We start from the raw sequence: 19,170 nt of genomic DNA on the forward strand, positions 1-19,170 counted from the left end.
GAAAATAAAGTGACCATTGCTTTCACTCTCAAGGATTATATGTAGTTGCACACACCACGACACAGTCGGAATATTGAGGACATTGACTGAAGTGCTCAGTAGGTAGTACTCTCTCCATTTTCACTACAAGATAATCTCCATACATCTTTCCCATTTTCACAAATTAAGCCAATTAGTAGTGCTCCCAGGAATTATTGAAAGGAGTAGTTCGTTACGCGGAGCAACGATGCAGGTGGGAAAAATAAATTTCATAGTGCGTGACGTATAGTCAGGCGGCTTGTCCAACCAAGGCAAGCTCATCGCCGACCCGAATTTCCGGAATGATCACATCTAGCTAAGGCAAAACAACCAAAATCGTACCTGAACTATGGAGCACTGGCTATTTTGCCTTTGGCTGACGCAGCACTGGCTATGCATCCTATCTAGGCTAGAATTTTCACTTGCGTTCTCTCCACTCGAAGCTCAAGTATATACGCACATCTCGTGTGGGCTTTAATTTGGAGAGGTTCCTTTCTTCTTCCCTCGACACCGCTAGTCCTACATCTGCTTTACTCTGGCTCCACCGAAAGATATGCCTGGAGCATCCTGTGCTCCTCCGTCTTACTTTATCCAAAGCGTAGTCCCTAATTAACTTTAGTGCTCATTACGCACTGGTGTATATGTGCGCAACTGATCAAAGCGATCTGCACCACCATGCATCCTGGGCTCCTGGCCTAGCTCCTTTTGTTCCTGATTCCCGACCAAAGCATGCATATGGATTAATGGAGCTTCTTGATTACTAGTACTCCCGCGGCAAGAAAGGTATAAGCTTGTCCCATGCGGCATTCTCTGTCTGTCCATATATGGGGACATCGTACCTGACAAAACAACGTACCTGACAATAACTACCATAGCACCTCACTGCGGGGATGTCTACCAATGCTAGCTCGAGCTCTAGTTGGGTGGTGGAGATACAAGAGGAGAAGATGCCGGAGGACTCTGGGGGAGCAAACGAGGAGCTCAGGGATGGGTCCGAGCTGGCCTTGAGAGCCGAGAAGAAGGGCAACAGTAGCAGTTGGATGGTGGACATGGAGAAGCTACTGCTCGAGGACACCAGGCCATCGGTGGAGATGGCGCGGTGGAATCAGTGCTATATCTATCGTGTGCCGGAGTGTCTAAAGAAGATGACCAACAGAGATGCCTACCAGCCGCAGTTCGTATCGTTGGGCCCCTTGCACCATGGCGAGACCCATCTCTTGCCCATGGAGAAGCACAAGAGGCGGGCGGTGCAGCACGTGGTTAAGCTGGCTCGGAAGCCTCTAACGGAGTTCGTCGCAGCAATCGAGCAAGTGGCCGATGAGCTCGAGGCCGCCTACGATGGCCTTGATGATAGGTGGCGTGGAGTGAACAGGGGTAGCTTCGTGCAGATGATGGTCACGGATGGATGCTTCCTGTTTGAGCTGATGCAGCTAAGTCTATTCGCGGAAGGGGAAGGTGATCATACTGGTTACGCGGACAACGACCCCGTCTTCAGCAGGAGCAGCTTTCAGAATTTGTGGCCAACACTGTGGAACGATATGATCGCGATGGAAAACCAAATACCTCTAGTCGTTCTGCAGAGGATCGCACTTTGGAGTGACAAACCCTCGGTAAGTTATTTGTGTCCCTCATGATGCTTGACTCATACCCTGCTTCTTGCAAGTGCCTAGGTGCTCTGTTGTTTGGTTCAAATATACATTTTTGTTGTACTACTCGAGTAGCAATAAGCAGTGACACTTCGTACTCGTACAAAATCTAAACTATAAAACCGGATATTCTATGCATGAACTTTTTAAAACCAGTCAAATAACCTCTTAAGGTGGTTTTGGATAGTGGTTTTGCTACAGTGGCACGGTTTTGTCTTTTTCTTTTTTTATTTATTTCTGTTGAATCTTTAAAAAATTATAGTAAATTGCAGAAAATCATAAAATGCAAAATCTAATATTTTTGGACTCCACATGACTACAAAGTTATACAGGATCAAATGAGTATGAAATTTTTACTACAGATCAAGCATATAATAATTTTCCAACCATAATAATTTTAGCACAATTGGACCATAGAAGTTGCAGCTATGTGTAGACAGTTGGACAAACACCACACACCCTAGGAGGGGAGGTGACCTTTATGTATATATGCCGTATAGGCTTGAGGTACAAGTAAGTCAGGTACATGACTTATACAAGGCAAATACAGCATATACATCTAATACCCGCCCTCAGTCACAGGGGGAGCTTGGCGAACACCAAGACTGGACCTAAACTCAGTAAATAACTGTACAGGGAGCCCTTAGTTATTATGTCAGCAAACTGATGCGAAGAAGGTACATGGAGGACCCGAACTTGGCCTAAGCCAACCTTCTCGCGAACAAAATGGATGTCAATCTCTATGTGCTTCGTCCGTCGATGATGAACTGGATTGGCAGTCATATAAACTGCACTCACATTGTCACAATAGACGACCGTAGCCTTCGAGAAAGGAAGATGTAGCTCCTGAAGCAACTAGCGGATCCAGCAACACTCCGCAACAACAGGAGCAACTGCACGATACTCGGCCTCAGCACTAGAACGGGAGACTGTAGTCTGTCGCTTGGAGGACTAGAAGACTAAGGTGTCACCGAGATAGACACAGTATCCAGAAGTGGAGCGTCGAGAGTCAGGACAGCCAGCCCAGTCTGCATCAGAGTATGATGTGAGAGAATCAACAGAGCCCATGCCGATCTGAAGACCAAAAGTCAGAGTCCCTTTGACATAGCGCAGGATGCGCTTGACAAGAGCAAGATGTGGCTCCCGAGGATCATGCATAAATAAGGAGACTTGTTGAACAGCATAAGCAAGATCAGGTCGAGTGAGAGTCAAATATTGAAGAGCACCAGCAATACTCCGGTATTCAGAAGGATAAGCAACAGGAGCTCCATCTGATGCAGAAAGCTTGGACTTACAGTCAACTGGTGTCGTGGTAGAATGGCAATCACTCATACCAGCACGCTGTAGAAGATCCAAAGCATACTGCCGCTGTGACAAGAACAGGCCCTCAGAAGATCGAGTAACTGAAATCCCCAGAAAGTGATGAAGAGCACCAAGATCAGTCATAGCAAACTCAGTGTGAAGCCGACCAATAATAGAATGAAGCAAAGCATCTGAAGAAGCTGTGAGTACTATATCATCCACATACAGCAGCAAATAGGCTATCTGAGAACCATCCTTGTACACAAACAAGGATGTGTCGGAAACTGAAGAAACAAGGCCCAACTATTGGATATATGTGGCGAAATGCTGCTACCACGCTCGAGGAGCCTGTTTCAAACCATATTGTGACTTCTGCAACAGACAGACATGATCAGGATGTGCTAGATTAATAAAACCTGGAGGCTGCTGGCAGTATAGTGTCTCATCAAGATGCCCATGAAGAAAGGCATTTTTCACATCAAGCTGATGAATCGGCCAATGATGAGAAACTGCAGCACTAAGAACAACCCTAATAGTCGAAGGCTTAACCACAGGACTGAAGGTCTCGTCGTAATCAACTCCATGCTGTTGTGAAAAACTCCTAACAACCCAGCGAGCCTTGTGGCGAGCAAGAGAGCCATCTGAATGATACTTGTGTTTATAAATCCACTTGCCTGTGACCACATTGGCCCATGGTGGGCGAGGAACAAGGTGCCAGGTTCAATTATCCATAAGAGCTTGATATTCATCCGCCATAGCAGCTCGCCAGTTAGGATCAGCAAGCGCACTCCGATAATTGGATGGAATCGGAGAAGCAGCAAGGTGTGTAGCAGATAAATTCTTGTAGCCCCTTGGCTGAATAGTACTTGTCTGGAGACGAGTAAGACGCCGTAAAGCAGGAGGCGGCGAAGAACCGCGCATGGGCGCCTGGGGCACCAAGTGAAAGTTGTCGGCCGGTGGTGGCGGCACAAAAGCAGAAGGCCGCGCACGCACCGGTCCTTGTATCGGGCGCCGTACTGGAGGTGGAGACGGAAGGCGACTGTAACACCCGGTTTACAAAGGACATAAACCGAGCAATCATATATGCGCCAGGATCAAGTCACATATATATACAACAGAATCATCAAGATATCACAACACATGTCACGTAAAAAGAGATAATAAACGAGTACGAGTTTATTATTAATATATGACATAAATGTCTCATACAGCGGAAGCGTAAAACAAAGGTACGGAACTCTCCCCGAAGTAGGGCGCCACAGGGACGTCGACTGGGAGACGACCGCCTAGAAGTTCATGAAGTTGCCGATGTAGTCCTCCACGTCGTCAGGAACTGAGCAACAGTAGGATATACCCAAGAGAGAACAAAAAGGTGTAGAGGAAGCAAGCGTGAGTACACAACTTGTACTCAACAAGTATAACACAACTATCAGGCTCTAAGGTTAGCTGACTCAACTGCATTAGCTTTTAATCTTGGCAAATTTTATTAAAGCTATTTACTAAAGATGAGTGAATTACCATAACCCAGAAGTTACATAAGAGATTAATCAAGATTAATTATAGAACTAGAACCAAGCCAAACCACCAAGGTAACCCCACTAATCAAAAGGAGGATCTGTACTGCTCATGACCGTGATCACGGCTAGTATACCAGTTTTACACTCTCGAGAGGTTGCACATTTTTACCCACAAGTCATGAGCTACGCTAGTTGTTCATCCCAATTCCTTTGATGAGATGACTAGCAAGCGCACTACGAGACCATTACAAAGGATCACGTTGGTAAGGTGTAACCGCTAAGGATTCTGGATCAGCGACGATGGGGCCCACCTCACGGGGGTACAAGCACACAGCACAGACCAAGCCGGAGGAGCAGGGACCATTGAATCTTACCACCCCTCTTGCCCCGAAGGTAAGTTACTCCCCAACCAAAATGACCTAATTAGTAAGTCGAGATCGTCCCATTCCAGTCTTGTGGTTGCGCGGTTATCCCAGGTTGTCGCTCTATGAACCGGGTCCTTATGGAGAGTGGCCAACCAAGCACTAAACACGGTGCTGGCCCCCTAAACCATGTTTATATCAAAAACGTATTTTAAAGAGACATAAACCACTCAAGCACTCAGTACAGAGGGTACGCTCTAGAATTAAGTTGCATATAACCATTAGTCAAATTAATTAAAAAGGACCAAGTGTGTGAGAGCGTCGTACCTAGCACAATCTAACCAAAATGCAACACAAGGTATATATAAAGAATAAAAGGTGGCTAGGAAATCCTTATAGGCATACAATATTAAAATGCAGTATCAAATTGTATTTAAAAGTGATAGGAATGTTTATGTTATACTTGCCTTCCTCAATGTTCTCCTGCTGCTCAAACTGCTCAAAAGGTGGCTCCTGGTACTCCTCATATGGCTCAATGTCTTCTCACGATCGCAACGCCAAAACAAAGTCCAACATATACACATGCATGCAAACAATAGGCAAAAGCTAAGAAATAGTACATCATTACATAAAAATAGTGCATAAAACTATACTAAAACTATTCTATGTGTTACAACGATCGTGTGGGCGCAAAAACCACTTAAAACGAAGCTAAAACGTGCAAACTAGGGCTAAAACAAGGTCTAGGGACTAAACTGCGAGAAAACTGAAAGATCCAGGAGGGTTCGGGCAAAAACTAGGGACCTAAATGTAATTAAACCTTAGCTTCAGAGCTCAGCGCATAAAACTGCACTCTAGGGACGGCGGACCCTATTTCTGGAAAGCTCAGGGGCTTCGGTGTAAAAACAGGGGCTGATGCGCAATTACTTTTGAACTGCGCTGGACTGCGGGTTGATTCTGCAAAACTCCAGGGGCTCTTTAACAAAATAACCAGGCTGAAGGGGTACGCGCAGATCTGATCCGTTGGATCATGATTGTGCGATCCAGAGCAAACCGATACACCGTTCTAATCTTGGGCGTCCAGGACAGATAGTGTGGTCCAGATCAAAAGGTGCACGGGAAGCGGCGGCGTTCTACTGCTGACGACAAATCCCGCGGCGGCGCGGCTCGGGACTCACCGGAGTTCACCGAAAACGGTGCTCCGGGGTCAAAACGACAGGGCTTTGGGTCTGGGATGGACTATGCGACGCGCATAATCCACCAGGGGCCTTAGCGGGGCTCGGCAGGGTCTCTGGGTTGCGCTAGCAATGGAGGTGGCGGGTCTGCACGGCGGTGCTCGCCGGCGCAACGCGTTCACGCCATTCTGGTGCTGGATTGTGGGTGCAAAGGGCTCGTGGAGCTTGCGCGGAACTAAAGCAAACCGAAACCAGGGTCGTGCGTGGCTAGGAGATGCTGCACCGTGCCCGCCACGGCGGGTCTGCGCCTGTGCGGCGGCGGAGCGCCGGCGAACTGCGTTCCTGCCGCGGGGTGGCCTACGGGCTGTGAATTCTAGCGCAAAAGGACCAGCGTGAGGTGCTAAAGCTTACCGAGGCTCGGGTTCGAGCAGGGAGGCCGTGCAAGGGCGTCGATGTCGAATCCGGCGGCGGAGCTCGGCGCTGCGCACGTGGACGAGTCGATGCAGGGATCCTCCAGGCCTGCTGATCACTCGAGAAGCTTCGTGCGGGTCCAATGAAGGTGTGCAGGGGGTTAGGGTGGACTGAGATACGCCGGCGGCGTGCAATTGCCATGGCGGACAGAGTTCACCTGCGGGTTGTCCGAGCGCAATTCCGGCGTTGCACCGGTCGGGGTCGAGGATGGCCGGCTCGAGGAGCTTCCTGGCATCAAGGCGAAGCTCCTGTGGTGGTTTGCAGGGGCTAGGGGGCAGCGAGGCGGTGGGTTTACGATGACGCTGACCGGCGGCGAGGGTGACGCGGAGCTCGTGGAGCTGCTGCAGGGCTCGGATCGGGGAAAACGAGGGTTCAGAGGGGGTCGCGGGTAGTTTAAAGGGAGAGGGCAACCCTTGGCGTGCGTGCCCGGCGTGTAGTGGGGTGCGAGTGGCGCGGTTTCGGGTCAGTTACCGGCGTGGCAGAGAACAGAGGGAGCTGGTGCGGCGAGGAAGGAGGTAAGGAATGAGGAGATGACATGCGGGCCATCCCTGTCAGCGACCGCTGGCGAGTGGGCAACGCTGGCGTAGGCGAACGGGCTGCGGGGTGAACTGGCGCCGACAGGTGGGCCCGCCCTATCAGTCGGAGAAAGGACGCAGCTCGCGACGCGGCTGGAGCATGTGGGAGAGCTGGGCCTCAGCGTTGGGTTTGCTGGGCCAGCACGGGGATGTGGGCCGCCGGAAGAGGAGAGGAGTGCGGGCCGAGGAAAAAGGCTGGGCCTGCTGGTTTCCTATTTTCTTTTCCTTTTTCTTTTTAAACCAAACCAAATCTAAATGAATTTGAATTCAAACCCTAACCACTCAAACAAATAAAAGGGATGCTCCAGCATGAATGCACAAACATTTTTACCCTATGATAACTTTTAATTACTTATGAAAGAAAATAAAACATGATATGCATGTCTAAGCAATTAAAATCTTAGGAAACTAAAAGAAAACATATTAAATTTATTATAAAATGCTGAAATTTAAATTAGGGTGTTACAGTGACGAGGTGGATCAGCAGGTTGCAGCGAGTCAGCAGGCTGCTGAGGTCGTCGAACATAGACCTGACCGAAGCGGCCAGGCGGACCAGCAGGAGCAGCAGCCTGCCGAGGAGCTGCAATCGACCCGCCCGGTCGTGAAGACGTTTGAAACAGACTGGGTTCCCGAAAGGTGAACCCGACCCTCTGTATCGTCGTGATAGTCCCTGCATCAGTAGCTATCACATACAGAACTGATTTCAATTGAATATCACAGACATAACTCATGTTTACAACATCACATGGGTTTATCTATTACATAATCCAAAGGATTGTAATACGAATCTCAGAGTACAAGCCCCTTTGGCTAAAAGAAAACAAACAGAAAGCGGAAACGATATCTAGTCTTCTGGGCAAACTTCATCTTCACGAATCCTCTCCACAGGCAGCTCGGAGTGTAGCTCGGGCCATCCTTCACATCATCTTCCTTTGTCATCCTGTCGACTCCTTCACTCGGATCCTGCATCTATCAGGCTATCCCCAAGGATGGGATAGGTTCACTTCACCATCCGTATGCAAGCTTTATTGTGGATGCAAACGGTAAAAAGATAATGCCAAGGATAGGCTATGTCTTCCTATGCAAGCAGTATATGTATAAGTCATCCAAAACACCTCTCAACACGGGCAGCTCCGGCAACCCGGACTCCCGGTCTCCTATCTTCCACTACAACTGTCTCGACCCTGTTTCGGTGCGGGAACTCCCTCTCCCCGCACCTTAGCTGCTATCCAAGCAGGAAAAGTAGACTAGAGGGAGGTAGAAAAGTATATGTGGATCTAACTACAATGTGGCGCCAGATCCAGAGTTGTTCATGACCGAGTACGTGGCTATACGTATAGTTTTGACCCTGCAGGGGTTGTACACCTGTACTCACTCGCCCCGTCACTAGCCGACCCGTCGACCGACTGACTCCGAGGCACCAGTCAACGAAACTAACGGCTACGGCACCATCCTACTCCCGGTCTGGGGCGCGTCCTCCCGCAGAAGGTCGCCCGGGGCTGTGAAGCTATCTAGAATGGAATCTCATGGATCCTGCGATCGGGGACGATGGGGTCCTGTCCTCTCCCCCTAACACTGAAACACTATCCTCCTGCAGTAATGGTGCCGCGCATAGCTAGCTCGGGCTGGGTCCCCCCTCATAAAGGATAAGTGGTGTGCACGTTTGACATAGTTCCGTCACTAGAGCCACAAAGTCAAGTCCTTCATCCAGCTGAGACGAGCGTCTTCATCCAAGTTGGCATTCCATCAACACGGTCTGCAATCGATACCCATTACAAGTCTCCTCCAAAACTACACCTCTACTATGTTCCCACAGGAACGGTCTAGCACCCGCCACAGGTGCCCATCACCCATTACAGGTGCTCACAGGATCGTGCCCAACACACAATCCCCGGCTCTCGATCCGAAGATCAGAGAAAAGGGTTCGCTCGCCCCCGCTGTAACCTAATCACCAACTCCCATATATGTGGAGGCAACTTCCAGCAAGCAAGGACTATCAAATCATATATTCCCATACCCCAATTCTCACTCATAGTAGCAAAAGAATGTATCAATCAAAGCTAAGTATGGGAAACAAGGAATACAGAAAGTAAATGGCCATGCAAGCTCATCTCATCACACTCAATTTGGGAGCGTAGCGTATCTAGCAAGCAATGCCTAATAGGTATTCAATCTCGAATGGGCGTGAACCTAATAGGTCTTCGTGGTCTTTCTTGGTCCTTTGACGTCTTCTGGTCATCCGGTACGTCCTTCTGGGTCCTCCGGGTGTCGGGGTAGTCCTTCTGGATCTTGTGCTCGTCCGGGACGTCAGTCAACTCCACCACGTGAGGACCTAGCCGTAATTACGTATAAGTACAGGGGCCAAAGTGCAAGAATGCACAAAACAGGCTCAAAAGAGATCCAACTCACAACAAAACCTATTCTAACATGTAGATCATGATTTTAGAAGAATTATGAAACTGGTTTCATATTTTTCGGAGCTCCGGTTGAATTACTGTGAATTTTCTACGGTTAAAGCATTTTCTAGAATTAATAAATGATTATCGAAAAAGGAAAAACACAGAGGTGACACGTGGCAACACTAGAGCGTGCCACGTGACATGATGACGTCAGCACGATGTCATCATAACATCACCTGGGGGTCAGCACTGCTGGCGTCAGTAGTGGGCCCTGCTGACGTCAGTGTTGACCAAGTCAACGTTGACCATTGATCGGTCAACCGGGTCAGTGGGGTCCGCAAGTCAGTGGGCCCCATCGGTTAGCCTCACAGCAGACGCTTACAGGTGGGACCCGCGTGTAAGGGTTAACCCGAAAAAAAGAAAAGAAAAAGGGTTAGGGGTTTATTGGGCCGGAAGTGAACTGAAGGCCCAACAAGGCTCGGCTCGGTCTTAACGGATCGGCTAAAGCAACGGCTCGCAGGCCGGCTTGGCCTGCGGCTCGGGGGAAAGGCCGGCTCGGGCGAAAAAGGGCCGGCCTGGGCTTGGCTGGTTGGGCCGAAAGAGGCCCGCACGTTTCTTGGGCTCTCCCTCTCATCTCAACTCTCTCTCTCACTCTCCCTGGTTAGTGGGGCCGGGCTGTCGGCGCGCCCCTGCGTCTGACAGGCGGGGCCCGAGTGTCCTTCACCCGAGGATCTGGTGTGGCGGCCAGATCCGGTGCGGATGTCCCCGTATGTGCACGCGCATGTGGCTTGACGGCGGCGGAGCAGGGCAGAGCGGACCGAGGCTGCGGCGGCGCGGCCCAGCGGTGCGTTTAGGGTTCCTGGCAAAGGTCTGGCCTCTCCTCTTCCTTGGCGGCTTCTGCGGTGGCGGCGACGTCGGGTCCTGCGGTCCCTCTCGGCGGCACGGTGAAGCTTCCTTGGTGGCGGAGCACAGCTTGGGTGGTGTGCCAATGGGATCCGGCGCGAAGGGGCTCCTCCTCCCAGGGCATCGACGGGCTTCTTGGCGGCGTGGCGAGGGTTCCTCGGTGCAGTCCAGCTGAGGGCGCGACGACGGCATCGATCGGCTTCCTGGCGGCATGGCGACGAAACCTCCCGGCGTCGACTACGAGCGAAGCTTGGTCACGGCGAGGTGGAGAGGCGAGTACGTGTGCGCGGGGGGGCTCTGGTCTTCCAGTCCCGCGGCGTGGTCGAGGCGTAACGGGTCTAGGGACACGCGTGTGTGCGGCTTGTGGCGTGCGCGCGTGCGGTCTTCGTGCCGTGACGTCGCGACACAGCGACGACAGCGGGGCATGGCGAGGATGGGGTAGCTTGGGATCGATCACAGCGAAGCGACAGTGAGTCCAGGCACGGAGCGGTGATGGCAGCCGGAGGTGTGGCTTGGGCGTATCTGTGGCGCGTGTGCACGTGCTCATGGGGTGTGCGCGTTCACGGTGGGCACGGCCGGGCATGGCAATGGCGAGGCCATGGCGTGGCGGTTTGGACCTGGTGATAGTACCTAGTGCGCACACGTGCGGATGCTCGGGAAGCCGAGACCGTGGCATGGCGAGGCAAGGGCCAAGTGAAAACAAACGAGTTTGGTGCTCGGTGAGGCCTTTGTGCGCGTTCGCGAGCGGAACGCGGGCGTTCCCGGTCGATCGCGACACAGTGAGGGCTAGAGCAGGGCTGGGTTGTCGAGGCCGAGTTGGAACGCGACGGTGGTGCAGCAAGCATGCCATAGGCGTCGCACTAGGTGTGCGTGGGCTTGGACTGGTGGCTGCCCGGAAGGTGTTCGATGAAATGCCCCAAAGGGCTGGCCACGTCGCATTGCGACGATGCGGCTGTGCGTGTGCGTGCCATGGTGTTAGAGAAAGTGCGGCCTTGGGCGGTTTTCATGAACGTGCGCGCCGGGCATGGCTGTGGCAAGGCCATGGCGTGGCCACGGCGGTGGTGCAGCGCCGCCAGGGCAAGCGACGACGGGCTGCGGGTTCGGAACGCGGTGCGTCGGGCTCCTGCACAAGAACGAGGGATAGGGGAATCTAGGGCCAGCTACTGGAGGGTTCATCGGCGGCGTTCCGCTCATGCCGGACAGCAAGGCAAGGTGGAGGGCGACGGGACAGCGGCCTACCGGTTCAGGCTGGGGATGACGAGGGCGGCGCCGTGATGAGGCATGGCCGTGGAGAGGTGGAGCAGTGCAGGCAGCGCAGCGACGTCGATGTCGTCGATCGGGGCGCTGGCGTGGTGAAGCTCCCAGGCGGCGGCGTCCTCGTCCTTGGCTGCTTCCTCTCCCCGGTGCTGCAGCGGCGCTGTGCTGCTGGAGGCACTCCTCCGGCGGCGCTCCCACTGCCCCTCCTCCTTCTTCTCCCCTTCTCCTCTCTTGGCTCGCCTTCTCTGCGTGCTCTGCTTCTGGCGGCGGCAAGGGAAAAGCAAGGCTAGGGTTGCTAGCAGCGGCCGAGGCGGGTTTTATAGGCGGCAGGCTAGGGCACGGAGCGGCCCTGGCTCGCGGACGGCCGAGGATTCTCGGCGTCCGGGCCAGCACACGCGGCAGCATCCGACGGCATGGCTCGGCTCGAGGTGGTGCGACGGGCGGTCAAAAGCGCAAGGGAAAAAGGGGGCGCGCGCGGCGGGCAGGCGGCCTCCGCGCGTTGTCGCGGAGCGGGGGAGCGCGGCGCGAAAGGTCAAAAGGAGGGGCTGAGCGGGATGACGCGGCGGCGCAGAGGGGGCGTTCGGCGTCGGTGGAAAAAGGCGAGGCGGAGAAGAGGAACAGAGGAGAGCGCCTGATAGGTGGGGACCACCTGTCAGTGGCGGCGAAGGGAAAAGACGCGGGCGCGGAGCTGGGCTGGCGAGCACGCGCGTCCGCGTGGGCGAGCTGGGCCAGGCCGGTGCGGAGCAGGCCGAAAGGAAAGGGGCCGGCTGGGTTGGCAGGCTGGCGGGTTGGGCTTGAGCGTGTGGAGCAGGCCAGGCTTGATGAGTGCTCGGGCCAGTTTGGTTTGTTTTTTTGGTTTGGGCTGCCATGCATTAAAAGGTCAGGTGGGTTTTGGGTTCTGGCCGGACTGGACTAGGGTTTGGACCGGGTAACGGGCTCGGGTTAGAGCTCGGGTTTGGTCACGGGTTTGGATCGAGTTAGGGGTTAGGACAGGTTAGGACTTGTTAGAGGTTTGGCTTTAATTTGAATGACTCAATTCAAATTAAGGCACACACAAGGGTCAGCTTCTTGAAATTAAATTGAGGGGCACACCTCAATTTAATTTCCACACAATTTCACACAATAAAATAAATCCAAATCGAATTCAAATTAAACAAGGCAGAGCCAAATGAATCCGATAACTCCAAATATTCTCACACTAGCAAACAATAACCTTAAATATAAACAAAGTTTTAAATTACTAGGGTTTTTGAGAAGGTAGAAATTCTTCTTAGGGTGATAATTACAGCATTGCCACGAAATTTTTTTGAAATTCACATTTTTCGACTTTATAACATTCCGGAAGAATCCGGGATGTTACAACGTTGAAGGGTCTAGTGGGGGTACAAAACCGCTCCAACCAGTGCCGGAGGCACCCGAGGAGGAGGCTGGTGGGTGTACAGGACCGCGCCCACCAGCACCGGCACCAGCGGCGCCAGAAGTCGAAGAAGAAGGCGGCTGCTCGACATCTGAAGATGGAGCGATCGATGCCCAAATCACTGCATTGTTAGTAGAGCAAGGCACAAATATATCCGAATCGTCGTCTTGTAGAAAATCAAAAGAGGAAGATGGGACGGGGTTGTCATGGGCGAAGGGAATGTTAAGCTCATCAAAAACAACATGGCGAGAGATGATGACGCGACGAGTCGAAAGGTCTAGACAACGATAGCCTTTATGTGCCAAGGGGTAACCTAGAAAAACACATGCAGCGGACCTCGGAGCGAGCTTATGAGGTGATGTCGCTTGAAGGTTGGGGTAGCAAAGACACCCTAAACCCGCAAGTGAGCATAGGTGGGATAGCTGCCGTGGCGGCACACATAGGGGATCTCGCCAGAGATAGAGGTGGAGGGGCGCCTGTTCAGGAGATACGTGGCTACAGATAAAGCCTCGTCCCAGTATGGTGGCGGCATGGAGGCATGCATCAGCATGGTGCGCACAGAATTATTAAGGGTTCGAAGAACACGCTCAGCTTTGCCATTTTGAGCAGATGTATAAGGGCAAGAATGACGGAATAAAATACTACGGGATGCTAAGAGGTCCTGGAGGTAGAGGTACTAAAGGGAAGGCGCGTGTGTTTGCCTAGTTGACAGGCATGGCATAGGGAGCGATCTGCTTCAATACAAGTGATGTGTTTATTCTGGTGGAGCGAGGATACGGTGGCTGGAGCAGGATGACCAAGGCGTTGATGCCACAGCGAGGTGGAAGCAGCAAGGAGGGCGTGGGCAGTGTCTGGTGCTGTAGCAGTGATGGTGTACAAGTCGCCAGCACTATTGCAGCGAAGAATCATGCGCCGCGTCCTGAGGTCCATCACAGAAAAACCAAGGGCATCAAATTTGATGGAACAACTATTGTTGCGGGTGAATTGACGAATGGAAAGGAGATTGCGAACTATGGATGGGATGACAAGGACGTTGTTCAAGACGAAGTTAGATGCTATGGTAGGAAGGAAGGGCTGACCACGAGACGTGACTGGAATACTAGTGCCATTGCCTACAACAATAGAAGAATGCGGTGAAGGGGTACATGAGAATAGTATACCTTTAGAGGAGTGCATGTGGATGGTGGCGCCGGTGTCCATGACCCACGGAGACGAGCCTTGGACAGACATCTGTTGAAGAGCGGTGATGAGGCATGCCAGGTCCCAGGAAGGCGTGGGGGCCTGGGAGAACTGGGACAGGGCAAAGGCGGTGTGGGCCTGCTGTGGCGCAAGGCCCAGCAAACCCTGTTCGCTCCACCCGCCTGTGGTGGATGGGCCTCCGTGGTAGCCAGCTCCCTGGCCGTCCCAGCCGCCCGCCTGTCCTCCCGCCTGGGTGGCCCATGAATTGAAACAGATCCACGGGCCAGTCGGATAGGGGGGTCGCAGGCTGGCCACCCTGCTACTGTCCGCCGCCGCCGCCTTGCTGTCCGCCGCCGCCGCCATTGTGCTTCTTCCTGGTGCGGTGCTGCTGCTGCTGTGGCGCGGCGGAGGACGCCGAGGAGAGGCGGCAGGCAAAGCCGCAGCCAGTAGAGGAGGGCGATGCGACGAGGGCAGTGTTGGCAGTGACGGAGGCCTCGTACGTGAGGCAGAGTTCCTTCAGGGAGAGCTGGTCGAGGGCCGTGGCGAAGGTCATGCCGGGTGTGCCAGCGATGAAGTCGCAGGTGGTGCTGAACTTGGGGTTGGCGCCACGCAGGAGGTTGAGGACGAGGGTGCTCTCCGCGACTTACTCCCCGACGTCGCAAAGGCGATCAGCAGCCTGCTTGACCTTCTGGCCGTAATCTTCAACATAGAGGTCGCCTTGGTTGATGTTGTGGAATTCATGGTTGAGGTAGATGGAGCGCGGAGCCCTGTTCGCCATGAAGTGGGCTTCGATGGCGACCCAAAGCTGGCGCGCTGTCTGATCCGGTGCCATGGCGAAGTCGAGCACGGATTCAGAGACGGAACCGTACAACCAGCTACGGACGCAGCAGTCTGTTTGGGTCCAGGCGACATCGGGGGTAGTAGGAGCTGCTGTCCTGTTGATGTGCTTGAGGAGTCCAAACTTGTCGCACATGGCCTTGAAGTAGGTGCTCCACTTGGTGTAGTTCCCTGAGCGAAGTTCCAGCATCACAGGGACATGGGACTTGACGTTGATGGTGGCGAAGGGGCTGATGGCGTCTCCCATGGCGGCGGTGCGAGGAGAGGATGCACTGTCGGTGATGGAGGAGGACATCGATCGGAGGAGGAGCAGGGGGATGGGATGGTGCGATCTACAGGGAGGAGGCGCCGGTGGTGTGGTGGATGACGTGCAGGGATGTGCACATCGGAGCAGATTGGATCTGCTATGGGGGAGGAAGGTTAGGCGCACGGCAGGGAGCAGCACGCCCTAGGGCAGCGGAAGGAGGAGGAGGAGGCGCATGGCCAGGGCTAGGATAGGGCCCAGTCTCGTGATACCATGTAGAGAGTTGGGCAAACACCATACACCCTAGGAGGGGGTGACCTTTATATATATAGGCTGTATAGCCTTGAGGTACAAGTAAGTCAGGTACATGACTTATACAAAGCAAATATAGCATATACATCTAATACTATGAATTGTTTCAATTAATTATAGAAAAGTATAGATCTAAAGCTATAGCAAAAACTTTATACTAAAGAATACCATATTATATCTTCACTGTGTAGATCTACTCACGTGAAATCCAACAAAATTAGATTTCCCATTTTATAATTTTTCTATGATTTACTATAATTTTTCAAAGATTGAGCAGAACAAAATAAAAAAGAAAAGGACAAAACCACGCCACTATAGCAAAACCACCGTCCAAAACCACATTGGGGGGTTATTTGACCGGTTTTGAAAAGTCCATCGGGGAAAACATCCGGTTTTATAATTTGGGGGTAAATTAGTCCACCATGAATAGTTGGAGGGTTATGTAGACTTTTTCCAAATTGCTTCCTCTATTTTTCAATTTTACTAAACTAAATTTCTTTTTTTCCAATCACACCTTCTGATTTTATTGTATACAACTTTAATTTGCCATTTAAAGTAGTCGGTGATTTTATTGTATACAACTTTTAATCGCCATTTAAGTAGTCCGTGACCAAAGGTTATTTTTCTTCTTTATGAGTTTTTATAATAATAAGCTTAGAATCATTAGAGTATCTATCCGAGAATTCTTCTAGAATATGGAAAAAATGAGAGAAACAGTAAATATAAGAAATTTTAATTAATTGTGAGCAGAGCGCTCGATGGATCAACAATACCGCGCGATGTCTTCTGTGGGCCCCACGAATTGAGGAAGGCTGGGACAACCTTGGCCTTCATTTACTGCACATTCTTCACAAAAGCTATTGCGGCATCACTCCGGAAGAGCCAACAGGCAACAGCTGCAGACAGCAGCTGCTGCAGTGGGCTAGCAGCTGCTGGAGCCGAGCGGCTGGAGCTGCAGCCGCAGCCGCAGCCGCAGAACCTCGCACGCCCTGTGCTGTTGAGCTAAACGAGGCAGGGATCCAGTTCAAAATAAGCAACACTGAAAGTATCCATGACGTTGACTTTGATAATGGTGTGCTCAGCATGCCGGTGTTCGAGTTCCACGATCAAACGGAGGTGGAGCTCCTCAACCTGATGGCATTTGAGTGGCTACATCCCGACCCCAAATCTGACGTGAGGTCCTACATATCCTTCGTGGACAAAATTACGGAGTCAGAAAGAGATGTGGCACTTCTGAGATCCAAAGGGATCTTCGTAAACATGATAGGCAGAGACAAGGCGGTGGTGGAGATGTTCAACACCCTCACCAAGTTAGCAAGGACGCCAGACGAAGGCAGCAGGCTATACCGCGTGCTATCGAAGGTGAACGCCCACTGTAAGAAGCGCCGGAACAAGTGGCGCGCCATGTTCATGAACAACTATCTGAGCAACCCCTGGGTATTCATCTCCCTCGTGGCCGCCGTCATCCTGCTCATTGCCACCATCATGCAGACCATCTACACCGTCGTGCCGTTCTACACCAGAAAGGACTAGCAGGATCAGAATTCTGTGGCAACATGTGGCTCTAGTGCTCTGCTTATACTATCTCAGTACATGTGGACAACTATTATTGTTTTCTCTCCATTATTATTGTGTGCAATGTGGCTTTCTATGGTAGTGATATCTGCCTTTCTATATTTGGGTTGTACGTGTGGACCATTATTATTTCTCTCCATTAACGTTGTTGTACCATTTATTTGGAGTGAGATTGTGTTACTGTGAGTGTTATGGCTCTGCATCTGTGCTTCGCTCTGTGCATTTTTCGGAGATTACATTGTCTTTAATTTGACTCTGAGGGAAGAACATTCAGCAGTGTTTGTTTACACCATCGGTCACGACTTGTAACTAGCTAGCAGGCATCTTAGTTTTCTTTTTGATCGAGCTTCTGCTGATGTTTTCATGCTAGCGCCCGTGCGCTTAAGCCATATATTATTTCTCCACTGGGGATGGCATCCAATATAATGCTAATCTGGGCTGTATTTCTTTGAGCTGCTAATTCCAGTCAAGAAGGAATTGATGGCTGGATTTTTTTTCATAGATGTACAATGTCAATTGCGCCGCCGTGCGCACGGGGGGCAGGTTTGTATTGTTGAGGTCAAGAATGATGCCCGGTTTCTATTTTCTGCCCTGTGAAATTAATTTTACCCTATGGTGTTCCTCCTGCAACCGAATGTGTCAACAACATCAACAATTCTGCATATTCCTCCAGAAGCCATAATGTTTCCTTTGTAATTAATGTTGCCACACTTCTTCGTACATATCCTGCTCATGACTTCTTACGGTTTAACATTTTTTTTCTATCAGTTGGATGATATCTGGACATGGCGCAGGAATGCAAACTGCAACTAGTAGCAAGTGACAGGACTCTTACTCCTGATATTTTCTATCGTCCATTATTGGGGTCGCATGACTCCTGATATTTTTCCACTCCAGATTCTATATTTTGGGTCTAAATCAGCCTAACAAACAGGCTTACATATGTAATCCAGTTAAAATTGTTCCGGAATATTTTTTTTGTTCCGAAACAATTTTTTTGTTGCACAATTGTTCTAGCAATAAAAAAATTATTCTGGAACAAACAAATAGTTATTTGGCCTTGTGTGATGATTTGACTGTTAGTCACACGTGTGACTCCTAACATTTGGGCATTATTGACCATTGCTGTCATAATTGGGCCGTAGCAAATCTCTGGGCCTAATCAAGTATTGTTTGCCTGTGTGCGCGTTTGTTGAAGAGTCATGCATGTGCCAGCTGGGCTGGGCCAATTTTATGCTGTACTTGTGTTTGTATTGATCTCGTACGGATGCCATTTTGAAATTCCCCTCAAGATCGATAGAGGCTATTTGCTTTATGAATCGACATAAGGAATCATCTTCTTTAACTCTCCGTTGGAGAACCCTATTACAACAAAATAATTGTATTTCTTTAGTCTCCGTTACTGGGTGAATTAGTACTTTAATTAGTCGTTAAATCACAGCATTTTGCTTCTGCAGATATCTTTACTGTTTCTCTTTTAATTTATTCATTTTCTGACATAATACCGCTGTTGATATTCTGTAGTAATTTATGGAACCCCTAAGTATATGCCTTTTCATCCCTGTTCAAACTTCATCTATCTAAAGACTTATTAGTGTACCTTTCTATCACTACTATAAAAATAATTTGTAGAAACGTCTTTTTTTAGGGGCGGATCAAAAAATAACTCATTCCTACCACTACAAGAAATTCTTTAATCTATGACGAATTTTTAGTGATATTTACGAAAAATATCATAAACAGACAGGATCTATGATAATTTATGAATTTTCGTCACGGATTTTTAAAAAAGAGACAAAACTGGGCTTCAAACCTAGGCCACGGAGACAAGACAGTCGCTCCCTACCACCGTGCCAAGCCTTAGTTTGTGATGATATTGAGTAATAAAAGCTTTTATACCCTTTCATAACATGGCCATGTCAACGCCATGTCACCATCGGCTGAACAACTGAATTTTTTCTCAAAAAATAGAACACCACGG

At 50.7% G+C, this 19,170-nt stretch overlaps 1 protein-coding gene across 1 annotated transcript; it reads left to right on the forward strand.

Annotated features, from left to right (window-relative positions):
- Positions 1 to 687: 687 nt before the first annotated feature.
- On the forward strand, positions 688 to 17,373 carry LOC120644611 (UPF0481 protein At3g47200-like). Its single transcript, XM_039921261.1, has 2 exons — positions 688 to 1,628; positions 16,365 to 17,373. Exons 1-2 carry the CDS (start codon positions 909 to 911, stop codon positions 17,145 to 17,147), a joined length of 1,503 nt encoding a protein of 500 aa, XP_039777195.1. The 5' UTR covers positions 688 to 908; the 3' UTR covers positions 17,148 to 17,373.
- Positions 17,374 to 19,170: the final 1,797 nt, after the last annotated feature.

The sequence above is a fragment of the Panicum virgatum genome, chromosome 8K, assembly GCF_016808335.1.
Source record: "Panicum virgatum strain AP13 chromosome 8K, P.virgatum_v5, whole genome shotgun sequence".
In the NCBI taxonomy this organism is placed as follows: Eukaryota; Viridiplantae; Streptophyta; class Magnoliopsida; order Poales; family Poaceae; genus Panicum; species Panicum virgatum.

What these genes read in the sequence shown, in the direction of transcription:
- LOC120644611 (XM_039921261.1), top strand. Translation starts at nt 909, where the DNA reads ATGTCTACCAATGCTAGCTCGAGCTCTAGTTGGGTGGTGGAGATACAA. An exon ending in TTTGGAGTGACAAACCCTCG is followed by an intron (nt 1,629 to 16,364) that starts GTAAGTTATTTG and finishes AATTGTGAGCAG; the next exon opens with AGCGCTCGATGGATCAACAA.